Source organism: Rana temporaria, chromosome 4 (assembly GCF_905171775.1).
Source record: "Rana temporaria chromosome 4, aRanTem1.1, whole genome shotgun sequence".
NCBI classification, from domain to species: domain Eukaryota; kingdom Metazoa; phylum Chordata; class Amphibia; order Anura; family Ranidae; genus Rana; species Rana temporaria.
Window position 1 is genome coordinate 249,070,339 of NC_053492.1, and position 20,515 is coordinate 249,090,853.

A 20,515-nucleotide genomic window follows, 5' to 3' on the forward strand; every position below is an offset into this window, starting at 1 on the left:
CGGCCGAGCTGTAACCATCATTTGGCTATAGCTAAGGTTGTCACCTTTCGGGGATTCACCCGGACAGTCCGGGTTTTGAATCATGTTTCCAGGTTTTAGTCTGCCTGAAACCCAGACAAATACCTCCCAATTGTCCTTGGATTTCAAGTGAATCTGTCCCGCAGATCTGCATTGGAGTCCATGCAGAAGCAAGTTCCGGCACTGGACTCCACTCCAGTGAGGATTCCTGTTGGCAGTGCCTGCCTGTGCTCTGGCTTTTTCCCCGCCTCATTTACCTTTAGGCCCCTTTCACACTGGGGCGGTTTGCAGGTGCTATAGCGCCTGCAAACTTACCTGAAACAGCAGCCCGAGGGCTTTCACACTGGAGCGGTGCGCTAGCAGGACCACTCCAAAAGTCCTGCTAGCTGCATCTTTGGAGCGGTGAAGGAGCGGTGTGTTTACCGCTCCTCCACCACTCCTTCCCATTGAAAGCAATGAAAAAAAACACGGATATACCGCCGGCATAGCGCCTCTGCAGAGTATTAACCCTTTTTCAGCCGCTAGCGGGGGGGTAAAACCACACCGCTAGCGGTCGGATACCCCCGCAATTCCAATAGTAAAGAGCCGCTAAAAATAGCGGCGCTTTATCGCCACCGCGCCTCCCGCCCCAGTGTGAAAGGAGCCTTACAGTCATTGTTTGTTAGGACCGCTGGCATTCTAGCAACCAATGACACACGTTGCCACTGTGCACAGGGGACGGAAAATAGCACTTTGTGAAGCTGCCCAAATTCCCAGCTCCGTCCCCCAACTCCAACAGCCACTTTCTGGCTTGCAGTGGCTGCCACATGGTAAGGCAATCTAATGGGATCTTTAACCACTTGACATCCGTGCTATAGCCGAAAGATGGCTACAGCGCGGACTTCAAATGCGCAGACCTCAAATCTGTGTGCCGCGCTCTGTGATCGCTGAGTCCTTCAGACTCAGCTGATCACAGAGCAGCATAAAGGGGCAATCACAGTGGGCCCTTTACCATGTGATCAGCTGTCAGCCAATGACAGCTGACCACGGAAGTAAACAGAAGGTGGTTACCGCCTTTTTTTCTCTTTCGTTCAGCCTTAATCGTGACTTAGTGGGTATTAGCCTTCCTTTAGGAGTTGACTAGGCAGAAACTATATATAAAAGGTTAACTTATCATACACACCCTATACCCCCGCCCAGGGGGTGGGCCCTCTGGGTATAACCCCTCTCTCTCCATCTCGCAGATCAGTTTTTTTCTGCCTAGTTTCAGGAGAAGACATGACTCCCTTCATGCCCATGGATTCTGGATTTATATTTTTTTCCTGCGATCTTCGATCAACTGCAGACTGGGCGACAGGCTGGATCCTAGACCCTTATATTATTCCCAGTTTTGGCCATCGAGCGTGTGCCGACCGTAGCTGCGTGCTGGGTCGTCCACGACATGCCAGTCACTCTACGGGTGGCCGGTGAGCTATGCGCTCCAGGGCTTGCATAAAGACCGGTCTACAGGGCCAAATCGCAGTAGCCTGGCCGACAGTCATCTCCATTACCATGCGGAAGATGCACTGTCCAGGATGCTCCAGCATAAAACCACAGGTTGGGTAAGTACTACTACCTTGCTTCGGCAAGAAAACAGAGCTGGGCATCCCTGGAGAGGTGAGTAAGGGGCTCTATATTTCCCTTAGTTGTTAGTTCTATCCACTCCAAATTCTAAATTCAAAAATGATTGGAAACATGCATCAACAAGCATTAAAAACGCATAAATGCAGAAAGGAAATATACGCTGGCACATGAGAGGGCCTGGTTGGCTGTGGAGGACGGTTTGCAATGCTGAAAGGACCCTTCTGGATCGCTGCATAAGGTAAGTATTTCTCATTTAACCTGTGGGGGGCCCACTGCAAAGGTATTTGTTTTGTTGTTCCAGCTGATTGGAGAAAAGTCAATATAGCACTAAGGGCTCTTTCACACGTCCGTTCAGTTTTTCAGATCAGTTTTTTTTTCCCATCAGTTGATCCGTTTTTCCATCAGTTTTTCGTCAGTTTTTCGTCAGTTTTTCATCAGTTTTTGCATCAGTTTTTCCATCCGTTTTTCCATCCGTTTTTTCATCCGTTTTTTTTGGGGGCTTTTTACATAGAAAAACGGATGTTAGGCTGGGTTCACACTACGGTTTTCCCGTCCGTCAGCCGCATACGATTTATATGAAAAACCGTATGCGGCTGAAACGGACGGGAACGTATGGAACCGCACATATGTGCGTTTTCCATTGACATTAATGTTAAAGGAAAACGTATGCGTTTGCCATACTGTTTTAAAAACGACCGCAAAACCGTGGTTGAACACGGTTTTGCGTACGTTTAAAAAACGTTTTGCCAGCAAATCGTACGCACCCGGATGCATCTGAGTGCATACGATTTGCAATGCATTGTCTATCTATACGTTTTCCCGTCCGGGCCCGTACGTTTTTTAATACTGAAATCGTATGCGGCTGACGGACGGGAAAACCGTAGTGTGAACCCAGCCTTAGCGGAACGGATGGTTAGTTAACGTCCGTTTTTCGTCCGTTCCGTTTTTTAGACGGAAGAAAAATAGGGTTTTCTTCCGTCCAAAAAAACGGAACTGAACGCAGACGGATGCTAACGGACGTTAGCGGATGCTCATCTGCTAACGGACGCTAGCCCATAGGGAAGCATTGCGGTCCGTTAACGGACGTCCAAAAAACGGACGAACGGAACGGACGTGTGAAAGAGCCCTAATATTTAAAAAGGGCCCAAAATACATCCATGGGAATTACAGACCAGTTAGCCTAACATCAATAGTATGCAAGCTCTTGGATAAGGGACTATATGCAAGATTTTAGTAATGAGAACGGTATCATTATCAGCATGGATTCATGAAGAATCGTTCTTGCCAAACCAATCTATTAACCTTCTATGAGGAGGTGAGCTGCCATCTAGATAAAGGAAGGCCCATAGATGGGGTGTATCTGGATTTTGCAAAAGCATTTGACACAGTTCCCCATAAGCGTTTACTGTACAAAATAGGGTCCGCTGGCATGGACCATAGGGTGAGTACATGAATTGAAAACTGGCTACAAGGGCGAGTTCAGAGGGTGGTGATAAATGGGGAGTACTCAGAATGGTCAGGGGTGGGTAAACAGTTCAATCTCTGTATTTGCCGATAATACTGAGCTAAGCAGGGAAATCATTTTTCTGCAGGATGTGGAAACCTTGCAAGAAGATCTGAACAAATTAATGGGGTGGGCAGCGACATGGCGAATTAAGTTTAATGTAGAAAGATTTAAAGTAATGCATTTGGGTGGCAAAAATACGAATGCAATCTATACACTGGGGATTGGGAATGTAATCTATACACTGGGGGGGAGAACCTCTGGGGGAATCTAGGATGGAAAAGGACCTGGGGGTCCTAGTAGATGATAGGCTCAGCAATGGCATCCAATGCCAAGCTGCTGCTAATAAAGCAAACAGAATACTGGCATGCATTAAAAAGGGGATCGACTCCAGAGATAAAACGATAATTCTCCCACTCTACAAGACTCTGGTCCGGCCACACCTAGACTATGCTGTCCAGTTCTAGGCACCAGTCCTCAGGAAGGATGAACTGGAAATGGAGCAAGTACAAAGAAGGGCAACAAAGCTAATAAAGGGTCTGGAGCAGACCTGGGCAAACTACGGCCCGGCGGACCTTTTAATCCAGCCCCCCCCCCGCCGCCGCCGTAATCGCCGCCGCCGCCGCTGCCACTGCCACGTTAATCACCGCGGCGGGGAACATTACAGACAGCGTTTGTTTGAACAGCTGTTTTCCCCGCCGCGCATAGACACTCCCCCTTGGACGGATCTGTCCAATCGCGAGCAAGGGGGAGTCACATAGACACTCCCCCTTGCTCGCGATTGGACAGATCTGTCCAAAGGGGAGTGTCTAAGCGCAGCGGGGAAAACAGCTGTTCAAACGAACACTGTCTGTAATGTTCCCCGCCGCGGTGATAACAGTAGGCAGGGCCGGGAGGGGTCACTGTGCCAACACATGCAGCCACTTGTGCCAACACACGCAGCCACTGTGCCACCATAAATTGTCGCCACTGTGCCCATCACACGCAGCCACTGTGCCAATCACACGCAGCCACTGTGCCAATCACACGCAGCCACTGTGCCAATCACACGCAGCCACTGTTCCCATCAAACGCAGCCACTGTTCCCATCAAACGCAGCCACTGTGCCAATCACACGCAGCCACTGTGCAATCAATTGTTGCCACTGTTCCCAAACACAGCCACTGTGCCAATCACATGCAGCCACTGTGCCAATCACACGCAGCCACTGTGCCAATCACACGCAGCCACTGTGCCCATCAAACGCAGCCACTGTGCCAATCACACGCAGCCACTGTGCCAATCACATGCAGCCACTGTGCCCATCAAACGCAGCCACTGTGCCAATCACACGCAGCCACTGTGCCAATAACACGCAGCCACTCTGCCCATCAAACGCAGCCACTGTGCCAATCACACCCAGCCACTGTGCCCATCAAACGCAGCCACTGTGCCATCACATGCAGCCACTGTGCCAACACATGCAATCACTGTGCCATCAATTGTTGCCACTGTGCCCATCACACGCAGCCACTGTGCCATCAATTGTCGCCACTGTGCCCATCAAACGCAACCACTGTGCCATCACACGCAGCCACTGTGCCATCACATGCAGCCACTGTTTAATCAATTGTTATTGATTAAACAGTGGCTGCCTGTCCCCAGCCTCTGTCCCCCTCCTGTGTCATGTCCCCAGCCTCTGTCCCCCTCCTGTGTCATGTCCCCAGCGTCTGTCCCCCTCCTGTGTCATGTCCCCAGCCTCTGTCCCCCTCCTGTGTCATGTCCCCAGCGTCTGTCCCCCTCCTGTGTCATGTCCCCAGCGTCTGTCCCCCTCCTGTGTCATGTCCCCAGCGTCTGACCCCCTCCTGTGCCATGTCCCCAGCGTCTGTCCCCCTCCTGTGTCATGTCCCCAGCGTCTGTCCCCCTCCTGTGCCATGTCCCCAGCGTCTGTCCCCCTCCTGTGTCATGTCCCCAGCGTCTGTCCCCCTCCTGTGTCATGTCCCCAGCCTCTGTCCCCCTCCTGTGTCATGTCCCCAGCGTCTGTCCCCCTCCTGTGTCATGTCCCCAGCGTCTGTCCCCCTCCTGTGTCATGTCCCCAGCGTCTGTCCCCCTCCTGTGTCATGTCCCCAGCGTCTGTCCCCCTCCTGTGTCATGTCCCCAGCGTCTGTCCCCCTCCTGTGTCATGTCCCCAGCCTCTGTCCCCCTCTTGTGTCATGTCCCCAGCCTCTGTCCCCCTCCTGTGTCATGTCCCCAGCCTCTGTCCCCCTCCGGTGTCATGTCCCCAGCCTCTGTCCCCCTCCTGTGTCATGTCCCCAGCCTCTGTCCCCCTCCTGTGCCATGTCCCCGGCCTCTGTCCCCCTCCTGTGCCATGTCCCCAGCCTCTGTCCCCCTCCTGTGCCATGTCCCCAGCCTCTGTCCCCCTCCTGTGTCATGTCCCCAGCCTCTGTCCCCCTCCTGTGTCATGTCCCCAGCCTCTGTCCTCCTCCTGTGTCATGTCCCCAGCCTCTGTCCCCCTCCTGTGCCATGTCCCCAGCCTCTGTCCCCCTCCTGTGCCATGTCCCCAGCCTCTGTCCCCCTCCTGTGTCATGTCCCCAGCCTCTGTCCCCCTCCTGTGTCATGTCCCCAGCCTCTGTCCCCCTCCTGTGTCATGTCCCCAGCCTCTGTCCCCCTCCTGTGCCATGTCCCCAGCCTCTGTCCCCCTCCTGTGCCATGTCCCCAGCCTCTGTCCCCCTCCTGTGTCATGTCCCCAGCCTCTGTCCCCCTCCTGTGTCATGTCCCCAGCCTCTGTCCCCCTCCTGTGCCATGTCCCCAGCCTCTGTCCCCCTCCTGTGCCATGTCCCCAGCCTCTGTCCCCCTCCTGTGCCATGTCCCCAGCCTCTGTCCCCCTCCTGTGTCATGTCCCCAGCCTCTGTCCCCCTCCTGTGTCATGTCCCCAGCCTCTGTCCCCCTCCTGTGTCATGTCCCCAGCCTCTGTCCCCCTCCTGTGCCATGTCCCCAGCCTCTGTCCCCCTCCTGTGCCATGTCCCCAGCCTCTGTCCCCCTCCTGTGCCATGTCTATAACAAGTACTCGTACCAGTTTTCCAACAATGATATTTACTGCTTTTTATAAAGAAATACAATTGATTTTATGCAGTATTGAGTTTAGCCTTTTGGCCCGGCCCTCCAAAATATTTTTAGTTTCTCATGTGGCCCCATCGAAAAAATAATTGCCCACCCCTGGTCTGGAGGATATTAGTTATGAGGAAAGGTTGTGAGCACTGAACTTATTCTCTCTGGAGAAGAGACACTTGAGAGGGGATATTATTTCAATGTACAAATACTGTACTGGTGACCCCACAATAGGGATAAAAAATTTTTGCGGAAGGGAGTTTAACAAGACACATGGCCACTCATTAGAATTAGAAGAAAAGAGGTTTAACTACTGTAATAGTGAGGGTCCCGGTCACCATAAAAACGCAGCAAAAACGGACACAGAGTCTGCATGTCAGTGGACTGCAGAACTTCACAGCATAACTTTAAAACGGAGAAAACTGTTTTGGCAGCTTTCTCTGGGTTTTGCTAAGTTTGAATGGGGCTGTGTGGTTTGGAGATCCTGCAGAGACTTGGGCGGGATGGGATCTCCGGCCCTGTGTCCAGGTCTTGGGAATAGCCAGCAGGTTGGGTGCTCATGTGAAAACAGCCAATATAATCAGGGATTGGTGAGAACAGAGTGGAGAGGAAGGTGGAGTGTGCACAGCTGGCTGTTGCTGCAAGGCAGACCTGTGTGTGGGGAGCTGTCTGTCTACCCTGCAAGACTACATCCCTTGTGTGGGGGGGGGGGACTTCGTGCCGATGGACTGAGAGGCTAGTAGACCTGGAGAATCCTGTTGAGGCCAGGAGTGGGCCATGGTTTAACAGGTACAGCCCGGCTGAAGTAAGCCTAGGAGCCAGGAAGCTTGGCATTTTGTATTTGTGAACTGTATTGGAGAAGAACCACTGCGTGGGAATCCTATGAATGGACTTTTTATTTTGTTTTCTTTTAATAAAAATGGGCTGCCATGCCCTTAAATCTTACAACTGGCTGCTGTGGACTCGCTAACAACCGCATTTACCACTTAAGTTAAACACCCCCATATTACACTACGTAGAGGGTTCTTTACTGTAAGAGCGGCAAGGATGTGGAATTCCCTTCCACAGGAAGTGGTCTTAGATAAGCACCTGAACGACCGCAACATACAGGGACAGGCAATGTAATACTGACATGTAATCACACACGTAGGTTGGACTTGATGGACTTGTGTCTTTTTTTTCAACCTCACCTACTATGTAACTATGTAGCCGAGTTGGGCTTTACGGCTTGTTCACACTCTGTATGGTGACTGGCAGTTTTACACACTGGATAAAAAGTCACTGCAAGGGCACATAGAAAACAATTGTTGGTGTGCTGTGCAGTGCAGAAAAATGCAAACATGTTGCATATTTCTGCAGTGCACGACTTGGCACCACGACGCTGTGCAAAGGTATGAATGAAGTGTCACTTTGTGCACTTCAAATAAAGTAAAAAAAAAAAAAAAAGTAAACAATGCCACGTGTTTCCTACTTCCACCTCACCGAAGCTCACTTCAGCTGTCTGCACACTAAAATAGAGTGTTTAGCATATGGGCAGAGGGAAAGAGCCCTATAGGGTTTAAGAACGATTTTTTTCAATCAGGGTTGCATGGAGCCCTAGGGTTCCTCCGAAGGTTGCTAGGTGTTCCTTGAGCAATTTGCTAGGTGTTCCTTGAGCAATGAGCAATTTCTTCCTCTCAGAAAAGTTCCCACTGACACCAATGATCTTTTTTAGCTATCTGTAAGGGGGTAATTCTTCTGAATGTCTACAAGTGTAAGGAGCATTCTTCCCACTGCCCATCACACAAATGTATCATAAATTGTAGATATAGTAATTTTTAGAATGTGTTCCCTAGGTCTGGAAAGTTACCGTATTTATCGGTGTATAACACGCAAAGGCGTATAAGGCCTCGTACAGACGACCGAACATGTCTGCTGAAACTGGTCCGCTGACCAGTTGCAGCAGACATGTTCGGTCGTGAGTACGGCCGACCGGACAGGTTTCCAGTGGACATTTGTCCACCCGACCGTTTTCAAGTGGACACATGTTTCTTAGCATGCTAAGAAACATGTCCGCTGGAATGCTGTCCGTCGGACATGTTCGGTCGTCTGTACAGACTCACCGTACATGTCCGAGCGGCCGCCATCCCTCGCATGCGTTGAATCACTTCGACGCATGCATGGAAGCATTGACCTTCCAGCGTCGCGCACGTCGCCGCGTCATTGTCGCGGCGACGGCGCGGACACGTCACCGCGCTGTCTGTCCGCGCGGATTTCTGTCTGATGGTGTGTACAACCATCAGACAGAAATCTCCAAGGGGACATGTCCGCTGAAAACGGTCCGGCGGACTGTTTTCAGCGGACTGTCCCCTCGTCTGTACGAGGCCTAACACGCACCTTAACTTTAAGAGGGAATTTTCAGGGAAAAAAACGTTCCACAACCCCCTGCGTATAACACGCAGGCACAGTTTACCCTCTATTTTCAGGGAAAAAAAAGTGAGTGTTATACGCCAATAAATACAGTATTTCAAGGGTTCCTCTGCGTTGAAAAGGTTGAGAAAGGCTGGTTCGGGCTCCATTCACATTAACGCGTCTCAAAAGTGTGACTTTGGTGCGATTTTGAACCGACTTTACATTTTATGGATTAAGGTCACATCAAAAGTCTCACAAAAGTAGTGTAGGCACCTTTTTGAAGTCACTGCGCCTTTAAGTTGCACTGATTTGAACCGGTGCTTTTGAAAAGAATAGAGTGTGACTTGTCATGCGACAGCCAAAGTGTGAATGGAACCTCATGGTTTGTTCAATTTGTTTAGTCTTTTTGGTGTTATAATCAGAGCTTTTTTTCTCAGAAAATAGGTGCAGGAACTCAACCACGACCCGTTCAGATTTCACAAACAGTAGAAGGGTCTTAAAGGGACATTAAATACCAGAATTGCATTACATGCAGAGTGCAGAGCTGTCACTTGTAAACACAGAAACCAGACTTCTGTGTTTACAAGTGATTGTGGTGAGCAGGCACAAAAGGGTCTGAGCCAGAGGTGGTGGAACTGAGTTCCCCCAAGTTCCCCCTGAAAAAAAGCCCTGGTTATAATCAATAAAAACAGAGCTAGTGCCTCTTTTCCTCTAACAACAAATGTTTTATTCTGCACTAATGAACAAATTAGTTATTACATGAGAATATCAAAGCCTAAAATTATTGGAATACAATTGTTATTTATTTTTAAGTATCAGAGAAATGTAATCAATCTCTAGCAAAGCATATTGTTGTCATCAGGAATCAGTAGCATTTACTCTCCTTCATTTCAGTTTGTTTCAGCCATGGAATAGAAATGACTTCAAAATGGCAGAATGTGGTCTACAAGAAAGAAAAAAACAGATAAAGCATTAAATGTATGTACACGATGAAACAGAAACAGAAACAGAAACACACATACACATACGTGAATAAGTTATTAGATCAGTCCACCAAAATCAAATTTTTCAAATTTAGTAGCTTCTAAAGAGTTAAACAACCCCATAGTCCAATATATCTTTTAGGCCCCTTTCACACTGGGGTGGGTTCTGCAATAAAGCGCCGCTATTTTTAGCGGCGATTTACCGTCAATTTTGTGGCGCTATTCGGCCGATATCGGGGTGGTCTTACCCCCCGCTAGCGCCCGGGAAAGGGTTAAGAACCACCGCAAATCGCCTCTGCAGAGGTGCTATGCTGGCGGTATATCCGGGGTGCCCGATTGATTTCAATGGGCAGGAGCAGTGGAGGAGCGGTATACACACTGCTCCTTCACCGCTCCAAAGATGCTGCTAGCAGGACTTTTTTCACCGTCCTGCTAGCACACCGCTCCAGCGTGACAGTCCTCGGGGCTGTCACACTGGAGAGACAGCAGCGACTGTTTCAGGTTGCTTTGCAGGCGCTATTTTTAGCATTATAGCGCCTGCAAAGCGACCCAGTGTAAAAGGGGTCTTATGCCACGTACACACGATCATTTTTCAGGTTCTAAAAACTACGTTTTCAGGCTCTAGAAAAAACAAAGTTTTTTTCAACTTGATCATTAAAACGGCCTTGCCTACACACGATCGTAAAAAAAAAAAAATGCTCTCGCAAATCGCGGTGACGTACAACACATACGACGGCACTATAAAGGGGAAGTTCCATGCGGATGACGCCACCCTTGGGGCTGCTTTAGCTGATTTTGTGTTAGTAAAAGACGATTCACGCTTTTCTGTCTGTTACAGCATGATGAATGTGCTTACTCCATTATGAACTGTAGTTTTACCAGAACGAGCGCTCACGTCTCCTAACTTGCTTCTGAGCATGCACGGATTTTTCACGTCGTTAAAGCCCACACACGGCCATTTTTTACAACCCGAAAAACTACAACATTAAAAACGTCGTTAAAAAATAGAGCATGTTCGAAGTTTTTTTTGGCCGTTTTTCAGAACCCGAAAAATGCCCACACACGATAGTTTTTAATGACATAAAAAAAATACGTAATTTTTTACAACCCGAAAAATGATCGTGTGTACGCGGCATTAGGGACATTATTGGTAAAAGATATGTGTTTGTGTTCTGGGATTTGCACACTTTGTCAGATTTTAGGTGGACAGAAAAACAGTATTATAGCGGGGAGATCTTGCTGATGGACTACCCAAAGGTAGCCAGGGCCTGAATACCAGCATCACTTGGGTGCAAGAAGCCAGGGCCTGAACATCACTTTAGAATAGTACCTTGGTTTTAAACGTGTATGCAGATAAACACAAATACGTGTAATATATTGCAGCTTACCAGTCCCAATTAGTTGTAGTAGATGCACTAGTTTCAGGCTCATTTTCCTTTATCCTACCAGTAATATACTTTCTGTCTTAGGCCCCTTTCACACAAGCAGACCTATCAAGTTTGCCTGTCAGTTTTTCAGATGGACTCAATCGGATCGAACTCAATCAGATCCTCCATCCTTCTCTATGGAGCGGTGGGTGTAAACGGACATGTGTCTGTTTACACCAACTGACATCCGATCCACTAAAAACAGACTGATGAGGATCTGTTCTCCTTCCATTCTAGCTGATCAGATCAGATGGCAGTTGGCTATAAAAGGATAGGTGGTCCGTTTACATCTGCTGAACATGAGGAGACTGCCTCGCTGCACTTTCAGGGCTTTAACAGATTCTTTTTTTTTCATAGTTGAACATCTGAGTGATCTTTTATACTATTAACATGCAGTGCTGATCAGTCATTGATAATAGTGACAGATCACTGAACTTAGAGACTGGGCAGGGCTCTGTGCTGCCCCGCCCCCTCAGGAACGCCCATAATTTGGGTTTCAAAAGGGGATGGAACTACAGCAAGAATTAAGAGGTACTGTATGTTTGACAATTTCACCACAAATCAGAACACTATACAGTAAAACCTTGGTTTGAGAGTAACTTGGATTGAGAGCGTTTTGCAAGACAAGCAAAATGTTTTAATATATTTTGCCTTGATATACACACAATGTCTTGATATAAGAGTAGTGTCATGTCACAGCTGAGTATAAAAAAGGACAGAGGAGCCTCTAAGTGTAGCAATATGGTTACATTTACTGAAGGTACAACATTTAGCAACGTATTGCTACGCATATAGTCGCCTCTCTTCGCTTTTATACCCTGTAAAGAAAATGCCTTGATATACAAGTGCTTTGGATTACAAGCATGTTTCTGGAACAAATTATGCTCACAAACCAGGGTTTTACTGTATGCATTTGTTTTCCTGGGATGTTAAATAAAATAAAAAAGTAATCATAGCTCTCCATTAACGGGTCTCTGGGAGTGTGCTCTATCGTTATATAGTGGGTTTAAACAGTGGCGTATCTAGGGTATGGCAGTCAAAAGGATCTCCTTTTCAGCACGGACAATGGCAGCGCTATCCCTGCTGCGTTCAGCCACAGCACTCCCTTGTTCTCCCAGGCTCTCCCATTCCATCAGGTCGGATTGGCAGCGCACAAAGAAGAAGGAGGAACATCAGTTTCTTCCTCTCCTCTGTGAAAACGGAGGCCTTAAATTGGGAGTTCACCCATTTATTAAAAAATATTTTTTTTCCCCTTAGATTCCTGCTCGTTTGGTCTAGGGGAATCGGCTATTTGTTTTAAAATATGAGCAGTACTTACCGTTTTCGAGATGCATCTTCTTCTGTCGCTTCCGGGTATGGGTCTTTGGGAGCGGGCGTTCCTTCTTGATTGACAGTCTTCCGAGAGGCTTCCGACGGTCGCATCCATCGCGTCACTTGTAGCCGAAAGAAGCCGAACGTCGGTGCGGTTCTATACTGCGCCTGCGCACCGACGTTCGGCTTCTTTCGGAAAATCGTGACGCGATGGATGCGACCGTCGGAAGCCTCTCAGAAGACTGTCAATCAAGAAGGAACGCCCATTCCCGCAGCCCATACCCGGAAGCGACGGAGAGGATGCATCTCGTAAACGGGTAAGTACTGCTCATATTTTAAAACAAATAGCCGATTCCCCTAGACAAAACGAGCAGGAATCTAAGGGGGAAAAGTGCCCTCTAAGAGTGAACCACCGCTTTAAGTGATGAAGATTTCATCACTTCCAGTATTGGTTCTGCATTCACCTGGCCTTGGAGGGCAGAGGAGAGATCAGGGGTCTAATAAACCCCAGATTTCTCCATAAAGAGGATATGTCACTACCCAAGGTATCACAAGGGATGATAAATATCACTAGTTTTGTTAGCTGTTTTTTTTGTTAAGGTTATCTGAAAGATGGGTTTCAAATGTTTCGACAGGGGCGCAGTTTCAGTACTTGCCATAGGCGCTATTTTCACTAGATACGCCTTTGGGTTTAAATTAGAAGTATAGCCAAAGTTTTCTTGGCCCTAATTCTCCCATGAAAGAACTGCACCCTTGTTACCCTTTTTTTAGCTGACAGCTGGCTAAAGCCCACTGTCGGCTGATGTCACTTAGCTGGTAATGGTATGGGAAAAATCCTGAATTTACAGTCGGGATCCACCCAGATGCCTGGATCAGCAGCTGGCTCGACCTCTCAGCTAGTTTAGGCTAGATAGCCTAAGCCAGGTCCTCCTGCCCCCTCCACAGTACAGTGCTCTAGTGAGCTCTGGAGGGGCAGAGCAGAGAGCCCTAGACTGACAGTCACCATCTCTCTGCACAACAGTCTTTGATCACTCAGGTCTCAGTCTTCGAAGAAGTGGGGGACAGATCCAGCATCAGATTGATGCTGCATCCACCTAGGTGAATATAGAGCCCCTACTTTTATATAGATGTATAAACACTGTAAGAAATGTAACTTGATGCTCTGGACTTGGTAAAAACCAGTTGGAATAGGACATGCAGGTTGAAACGGAATCTGAGGGTAGTCTGGGATGAAGTATTACCAGTTCTTAGAATGCATACATTGATATGTGCTCTGATGCATGTCAGTTTGTGCAGGAGGGCCACCATTCACCCTAATGTCATATGGAGGGTGACATTTTACACACAGCACAGGTTAGTGCTGCAACATACTCTTGTGGAAGAAAGAACGCCCACACTTCTCTACAATGTCACTGGAATACACTGTGCCCTGTGTATAGAATACGTTCTATTTTTCCATAGCAGTGATGGCTCATCATTCTCCATGTCGTCACATGGACTGTCCAACTCTGTTCCTATACAACTATATAAGAGTTTTTTTTTTTTTTTTTTTACAAAAGTTTATTGAAGGTACCGTATTTATCGCGGTATAATGCGCTCCCGCGTATACCGCGCACCCCTAAAGTTGCCCCGAATCCTGTGGAAAAAACGTTTTTTTTGTACTTACAGTTTTGGTGTCTTGCGCGGCGTCCATCGGCGGCCTCGTCGGGTCCGGCGTCCGTCTGCGGCTTCGGGTGTCCTCTTCGTCGGGTCCGGTGTCCTTCTGCGGCTTCGGGTGTCCTCTTCGTCGGGTCCGGCGTCCGTCTGCGGCTTCGGGTGTCCTCTTCGTCGGGTCCGGCATCCTTCTGCAGCATCCTCGCGTCCTCCCCGCTCTTTTCCCGCGCCGAGTTTGAATACTGCGCCAACATATACCGAGCGCAGTACACTTGTGTATCGTCGGGCAGGCTCGGCAACTCTCGCGCTGACGTCCTGTACGCTCAGGACGTCAGCGCGAGAGGCGCCGAGACTGCCCGAAGATACACGAGTGTACTGCGCTCGGTATATGCCGGCGCAGTATTCAAACTCGTGGCGGGAAAGCGGGTATCGGCGATTTTCAGGGCAAAATAGTGCGCGGTATACGCCGATAAATACGGTATATAAAAACCTAGAGTCATTGCATACAGATACAACAATGTTGTTTGTACAAATGTCATATATAAGTGTTTCTAAAGCGAATGTAAGCAATATTTATTTCTAAGTATATATTTCACTTTGCAAAGTTCTACAATACCTTGGAAATGTAGGGATCCGTATGAAAAGCACAGTCCTCAGGATTGGAGGTTGGTTTTGTACATTCAGTTCGACCGATATCAACTTCTATAATATATTTGATTCCATTGACAATCTTAAAAAAACAGAGAGAGGATGCATGTCAATTTTTATACAAACACATTATATGAATTTGCACTGTATGCTAATGTTTTTAGCAGCATTTACAGGATTAAAACAGGCAGTGAGGAGGCAACATATCTCCTCCTCACTGCCCATCAAATGCTTCTGCAAAAGGGATCCACTGCAGATCTCATATGGAAGGGGTGAAAACATCTGCTGCACATCTAAAGTTAGCTTTATGCTCCTATATCTTGTTTTCTCAGCTCATCCTGCTCCTCCCTCCCAGCAGTGACTTGGAAGTCTTCCGGTCAATTTTTACTCCTTGCCACACTGCAATCATCCTACGGAAACTTCACACTAACAACATGGAGATACTGTCAGCTTTTAGACTTCATTGACAAGTTACATAGTAGGTGAGGTTGAAAAAGACACAAGTCCATCAAATCCAACCTATGTGTGTGATTTTATGTCAGTATTACATTGTATTTCCCTGTATTTTGTCGTCGTTCAGGTGCTTATCTAATAGTTTCTTGAAACTATTAATGCCCCACCCTGCTGAGACCACCGCCTGTGGAAGGGAATTCCACATCCATGCCACTCTTAAGCCTCGTACACACGATAGGTTAAACCTATGAAAACGGTCTGATGGACTGTTTTCATCAGTCCAAACCGATCGTGTGTAGGCCCCATCGGTTATTTAACCTTAGGTTAAATAAATGAGAACTTATTTTAAAATTTAACCTATGGATTGGTAACCGATAGGTCAAAACTGATCGTTAGTAGGCAAAAGCATCGGTTAAAAACCCACGCATGCTCAGAATCAAGTCGACGCATGCTTGGAAGCATTGAACTTCGTTTTTTTCAGCACGTTGTTGTGTTTTACGTCACCGCGTTCTGACACGATCGTTTTTTTAACCGATGGTGTGTAGGCACGACGGACCATCAGTCAGCTTCATAGGTTAACCAATGAAAATGGTCCTTCAGACCGTTTTCATCGGATGGACTGATCGTGTGTACGACGCTTTACAGTAAAGAACCCTCTACGCAGTTTAAAGTTAAACCTCTTTTCTTCTAACTTTAATGAGTGGCCATATGTCTTGTTAAACTCCGTTCTGCGAAAAAGTTTTATCCCTATTGTGGACTTGACTCCCATGTTGCGACCACCAGTGATGTATTTATGTTTTGTGCTGCCCTAGGCCTGACTAAACTCGTGCACCCCTAATTTAAATATGACCCACCCCTTCCTGTCAAGGCCACACCCCTTGCTGTTAAAGACCTGTCATTCCCTTACCCTTACTCTATCCAAAATGGAAAAAAATAAAGTGTTCCTATAGTTCTACTTTAAGCACATTCTGATAATTTTATGGAGAGGACTAAAAAGATATAACCATGCCAATGGTACAGCAGAAAATATGTAGCACAGTGAGGAAGGTTTGTGGTCCAGGATGATAGGACAGTCAAAATTAGAAGCTCCGCCCCCCCTACAGTTGCGGGATGCTTGCCTCTCTGCCTAGTCCGGCCCATAAGACTGGTGATACACTAACAGTGCTACACTAATAGCGCAAGCCGGCGGGGACTCTTTCTGTGCTGCCCCCCTGCAACGTGCTGCCCTAGGCCTAAGCCAGGATACAGCCCTGGCGACCACTGGATACCCTCTCCACATTTAAGTCAATGCGTGTCAAACTTCCAGACTCCGGACATCTACTCTCACACACATATAAACCTCATGGTGCCTGGGACCGATCTGGTGCCAAAGAGAAGCGATTTGAGGGACTGGTTGCATGGTATAGGATAGTTCTCCAAGACAAAAATGAGCATTTAACCCTTTCAGTGTATGGGGTAGGTAGCCCTACTTCAAGGGTAGTTTGGAATATTTCCCGAAGTTCCGTTTTTTTGATGCCTACTGAGATCTAATAACGTTGCAGGCAAAGTACATACACTTGAGTAGCACTGCGTCTGAATGCAAAACTGCATTTGTAAGCAAAGCCCATTTACATGAGACAGTACCAACATATTACCTCCGTCATTTTAGAAAAACCATGAAAGAAAAGACAAAAGATCTCTGCAATTGCCTGCTGGCAAGAGCTTATATATAAAAGTACTGTGCTCTTTTATTGAACGTGTACACGGTAATTTGTCATGCATCTCTGACTCTCAGTAATTGAAAAATCCTTACTCGTTGTCCCGCACTGACCTGTTTCTGGACCCTGTGTATCTTGGACACTCGATTAACATATATGTCGTTACTGCCCTTATTGTATTCTTGTAGGGAAAATTCCAGGGCCTTCTGTGCTCCTTTATCCCGTGCGTCCACATCCTTCGAACCTCCATGGGCTTTAACAGATACTGCTACCAGCAAAAGCACAGCCAACAAAGAGTGCAGCGTCGCCATTGTGGCACTGATTGTAATGGGAGGGGGAGAGGGAAAGAGAGAGAGAGAGAAAACGCAGCTCCACCACCCGACAACTAAAAACAACTGAATACAATTACTGAATACAAAGTGCAGGTCATCATCCAAATGTCGTTTTACCTAATTCCAGAGAGGGTTATTCACACCAGATGCTATCTATGCAGTTTGCTGGCTTTTGCAACACAAGCAAGCTACATGGTACTTTAAAAATCCATTCAGTGGGGCTGTTTTTACCAGTATAGTGTTATACAAATATCCTAAACTGTTTGCTATCACCATATGGTCTCAGTCACACGGACGTAGAAAATGCTATGATCAGATACATATAGGGCTGGATTCAGATAGAATGGTCTATCTATCCGCCCGGCGTAACGTATCTCAGATATGTTACGCCGCCGTAATTTAGGGCGCAAGTTCCGTATTCAGATACAACTTGCGCCCTTAGTTACGGCGGCGTAACATATCTGTGTCGGCGTAAGCCCGCTTAATTCAAATGTGGATGATGTGGGCGTTTTTAATGAATATTAACTGTGACCCCGCGTATTTGAGTTTTTTTACGAACGGCGCATGCGCCGTTCGTGAAAAAATCCCAGTGCGCATGCTCGAAAATCCGCTGCAAAACGTCATTGCTTTAGACGTGAATGTAAATTACGTACATCCCTATTCGCGAGCGACTTACGCCATACTTAACATAGGATACGCCTCATATAGCAGGGGTAACTATACGCCGAAAAAAGCCTAACGTAAACAACGTAAAAAAATGCGCCGGCCGGACGTACGTTTCTGAATCGGCGTATCTAGCTCATTTGCATATTTCTTGCGTAAATCTATGGAAGCGCCACCTAGCGGCCAGCGTAAATATGCAGCCTAAGATACGACGGTGTAAAACACTTACGCCGGTCGGATCTTAGGGAAATCTATGCGTAACTGATTCTATGAATCAGGTGCATAGATACGACCGGCCGGACTCAGAGATCTGGCGGCGTATCTGGAAATGTGAATGGCGCCAAAAATGTGTCAAAAGTGTCCTATGTGTCCGCCATAATGTCGCAGTGCCGATAAAAATCGCAGATCGCCGCCATTACTAGTAAAAAAAAAATAATAAAAATAATAATTCTGTCCCCTATTTTGTAGGCGCTATAACTTTTGCGCAAACCATTCACTTATTGTGATTTTTTTTTTTACCAAAAATATGTGAAGAATATTTATCGGCCTAGACTGAGAAAAAAAAGTTTTTTTTTTTTTTGTTTTTTTTTTTAATTGGGCTATTTATTATAGCAACAAGTAAAAAATATTGATTTTTTTTTCAAAATGTACGCTTTTTTTTTTGATTATAGCGCAAAAAATAAAAACCGCAGAGGTGATCAAATACCACCAAAAGAAAGCTCTACTTGTGGGGGAAAAAGGACGTCAATTGTGTTTGGGAGCCACGTCGCACGAGTGCAATTGTGTTAAAGCGACGCAGTGCCGGAAGCTGAAATTTCACCTGGGCAGGAGGAGGGTATATGTGCCCAGTAAGCAAGTGGTTAAACTTGCAGCGCAATTGCTTGCTATCTGGGATGCTTACTGGCTTAGACCCCTTTCACAGACTGTCCGTTTTTTAGGCAGATCCGCTGACACCCACCGGCATCCAATCTGCTAAAAACAGATGGATGGGGATGTGTTTCCCATCTGTCTGGTGGATTGGATGACAGTCGATTGGAAACGGATAGGCAGTTAGTTTCTGTCCGACTGCCCCATAGAGAACAGTGGGCTGTGTCTGTGTCCGCTCTGCATAGTTGAGCAGACACGGACCTGTCATCCACCTGCTCTGCGGACATCAGCAGAAAAACCCCTTGCTGAGCAGACGGATTCGCTTGACACATTGTCTGAAAGAGGCCTTACAGTATGTTGTCTACCACTACTCAGGGCCAATATGTAAATATAAGTGGATGTAAAGCTGATTCATTAAATTTGAGCTGAGCACATATATCTGCAGTATTTTGTTATCTCTTTTCAATGAGCTAAGTCTTATAGCTCTCTTCTGAACAGTTCCTCTGTTATCAGCCTGAGAGCTCCTGACATATTTTTTGACTTTTTAGACAAAAGCAGCCAGAAACTTTTGTCAAAGGAGGTTTCTAAAATAGATTAGCAGAGAGCAGCTCCTATTACAAAACAGCTCTGAGAGTCTCAGACTATGATGAGAGGGGGTGTGTGCCTTTCATCCAATCAGCAATGTTAACTATCTTGGCTGTATGCCCAGACATCACACCCTGTGTTAACCAGGAAGAGAAAGTCTCCTATCACGATCTGAACTTAACAGTATATAAATGTGAACACATCAGATATACATGTAAAACCTATGTAGGGAGATTTGGTTAATCTCTGTGTATCATCTGAGGCTGTTCACTTCACTGGGTGTATAGAGGGTTTACATCCACTTTAAAGCGGGGGTTCACCCTATCAACGCAAAAAAAAATATTTTTTTTTCTTTTACCATAAAATCAGGCATTGTAGCGCGAGCTACAGTATGCATGTCCCGATTTTTTTACCCCCGTACTCACCTTGTACTCGTACATCGAAGATACCGGGGAATGGGCGTGCCTATGGAGACGGAGGATGATTGACGGCCGGCTCTGGCGCGTCACGCTTCTTCGGAAATAGCCGAAATAGGCTTGGCTCTTCACGGCGCCTGCGCATAGCCTGTGCGCAGGCGCCGTGAAGAGCCGAGACCTACTCCGGCTGTCTTCGGGGAGAGTGACGTGCCAGGGCCGGCCGTCAATCATCCTCCCTCTCCATAGGCACGCCCATTCCCCGCGGGAGCCGAAATCTACAATGTACGATTACAAGGTGAGTCCGGGGTTAAAAAAATCGGGACAGGCATACTGTAGCTCGCGCTACAATGCCTGTCTCGATGGTAAAATCAAGTCAGTGAGGGTGAACTACCGCTTTAACTATGTGGAATCAGCAATGCTGATTACAAACTATTAAACTGACATGTCAGCTGAATGAGTGAGTCATTCATTCACTGACTATGGTGGGGAAGGTGCTAGTGGCTATCTATTTAGTGTTAGACCCTATCAGGTCCGCTGTGATGTTTCTGCCAATCAAATTCTACAAATACAGAATTTTCTCTTCTCACCCAACGTCAGTAGTAGACCTGATGTGGAACTGCAACACTGTCAAATGATTCTGGCTCTGACCCCAACTTATCACAATCAGGTCCACTCTGACAGACTGTATGGTGGGGCACAGCATAATGTTGGAGGGGTCAGGGCCCCCTCAGGCCCCCCCCCCTAGAGTCGCCATTGCTTATCTGCATTAAATCTGCCTCAGAACCTGTGTAGTTCATATGTGTTTGGACTCGTGGGCCGTGGCCGTGGACCCGCTTCCTGATTGGCTGGAAAGAGAAACATGAAGACATTAGGAAAGA

The 20,515-nt window shown here is 47.2% G+C and overlaps 1 protein-coding gene across 1 annotated transcript; it reads right to left on the reverse strand.

Moving 5' to 3' along the window:
• Positions 1-9,306: 9,306 nt before the first annotated feature.
• Positions 9,307-17,159, reverse strand: LOC120935372 (cystatin-like). The gene is made up of 3 exons (XM_040347490.1): positions 16,888-17,159; positions 14,593-14,706; positions 9,307-9,545 (listed from the first exon to the last, which is right to left on the reverse strand). The coding sequence occupies exons 1-3, from the start codon at positions 17,083-17,085 to the stop codon at positions 9,468-9,470; spliced, it is 390 nt and encodes a 129-aa protein (XP_040203424.1). The 5' UTR covers positions 17,086-17,159; the 3' UTR covers positions 9,307-9,467.
• Between the last annotated feature and the right edge of the window lie 3,356 nt (positions 17,160-20,515).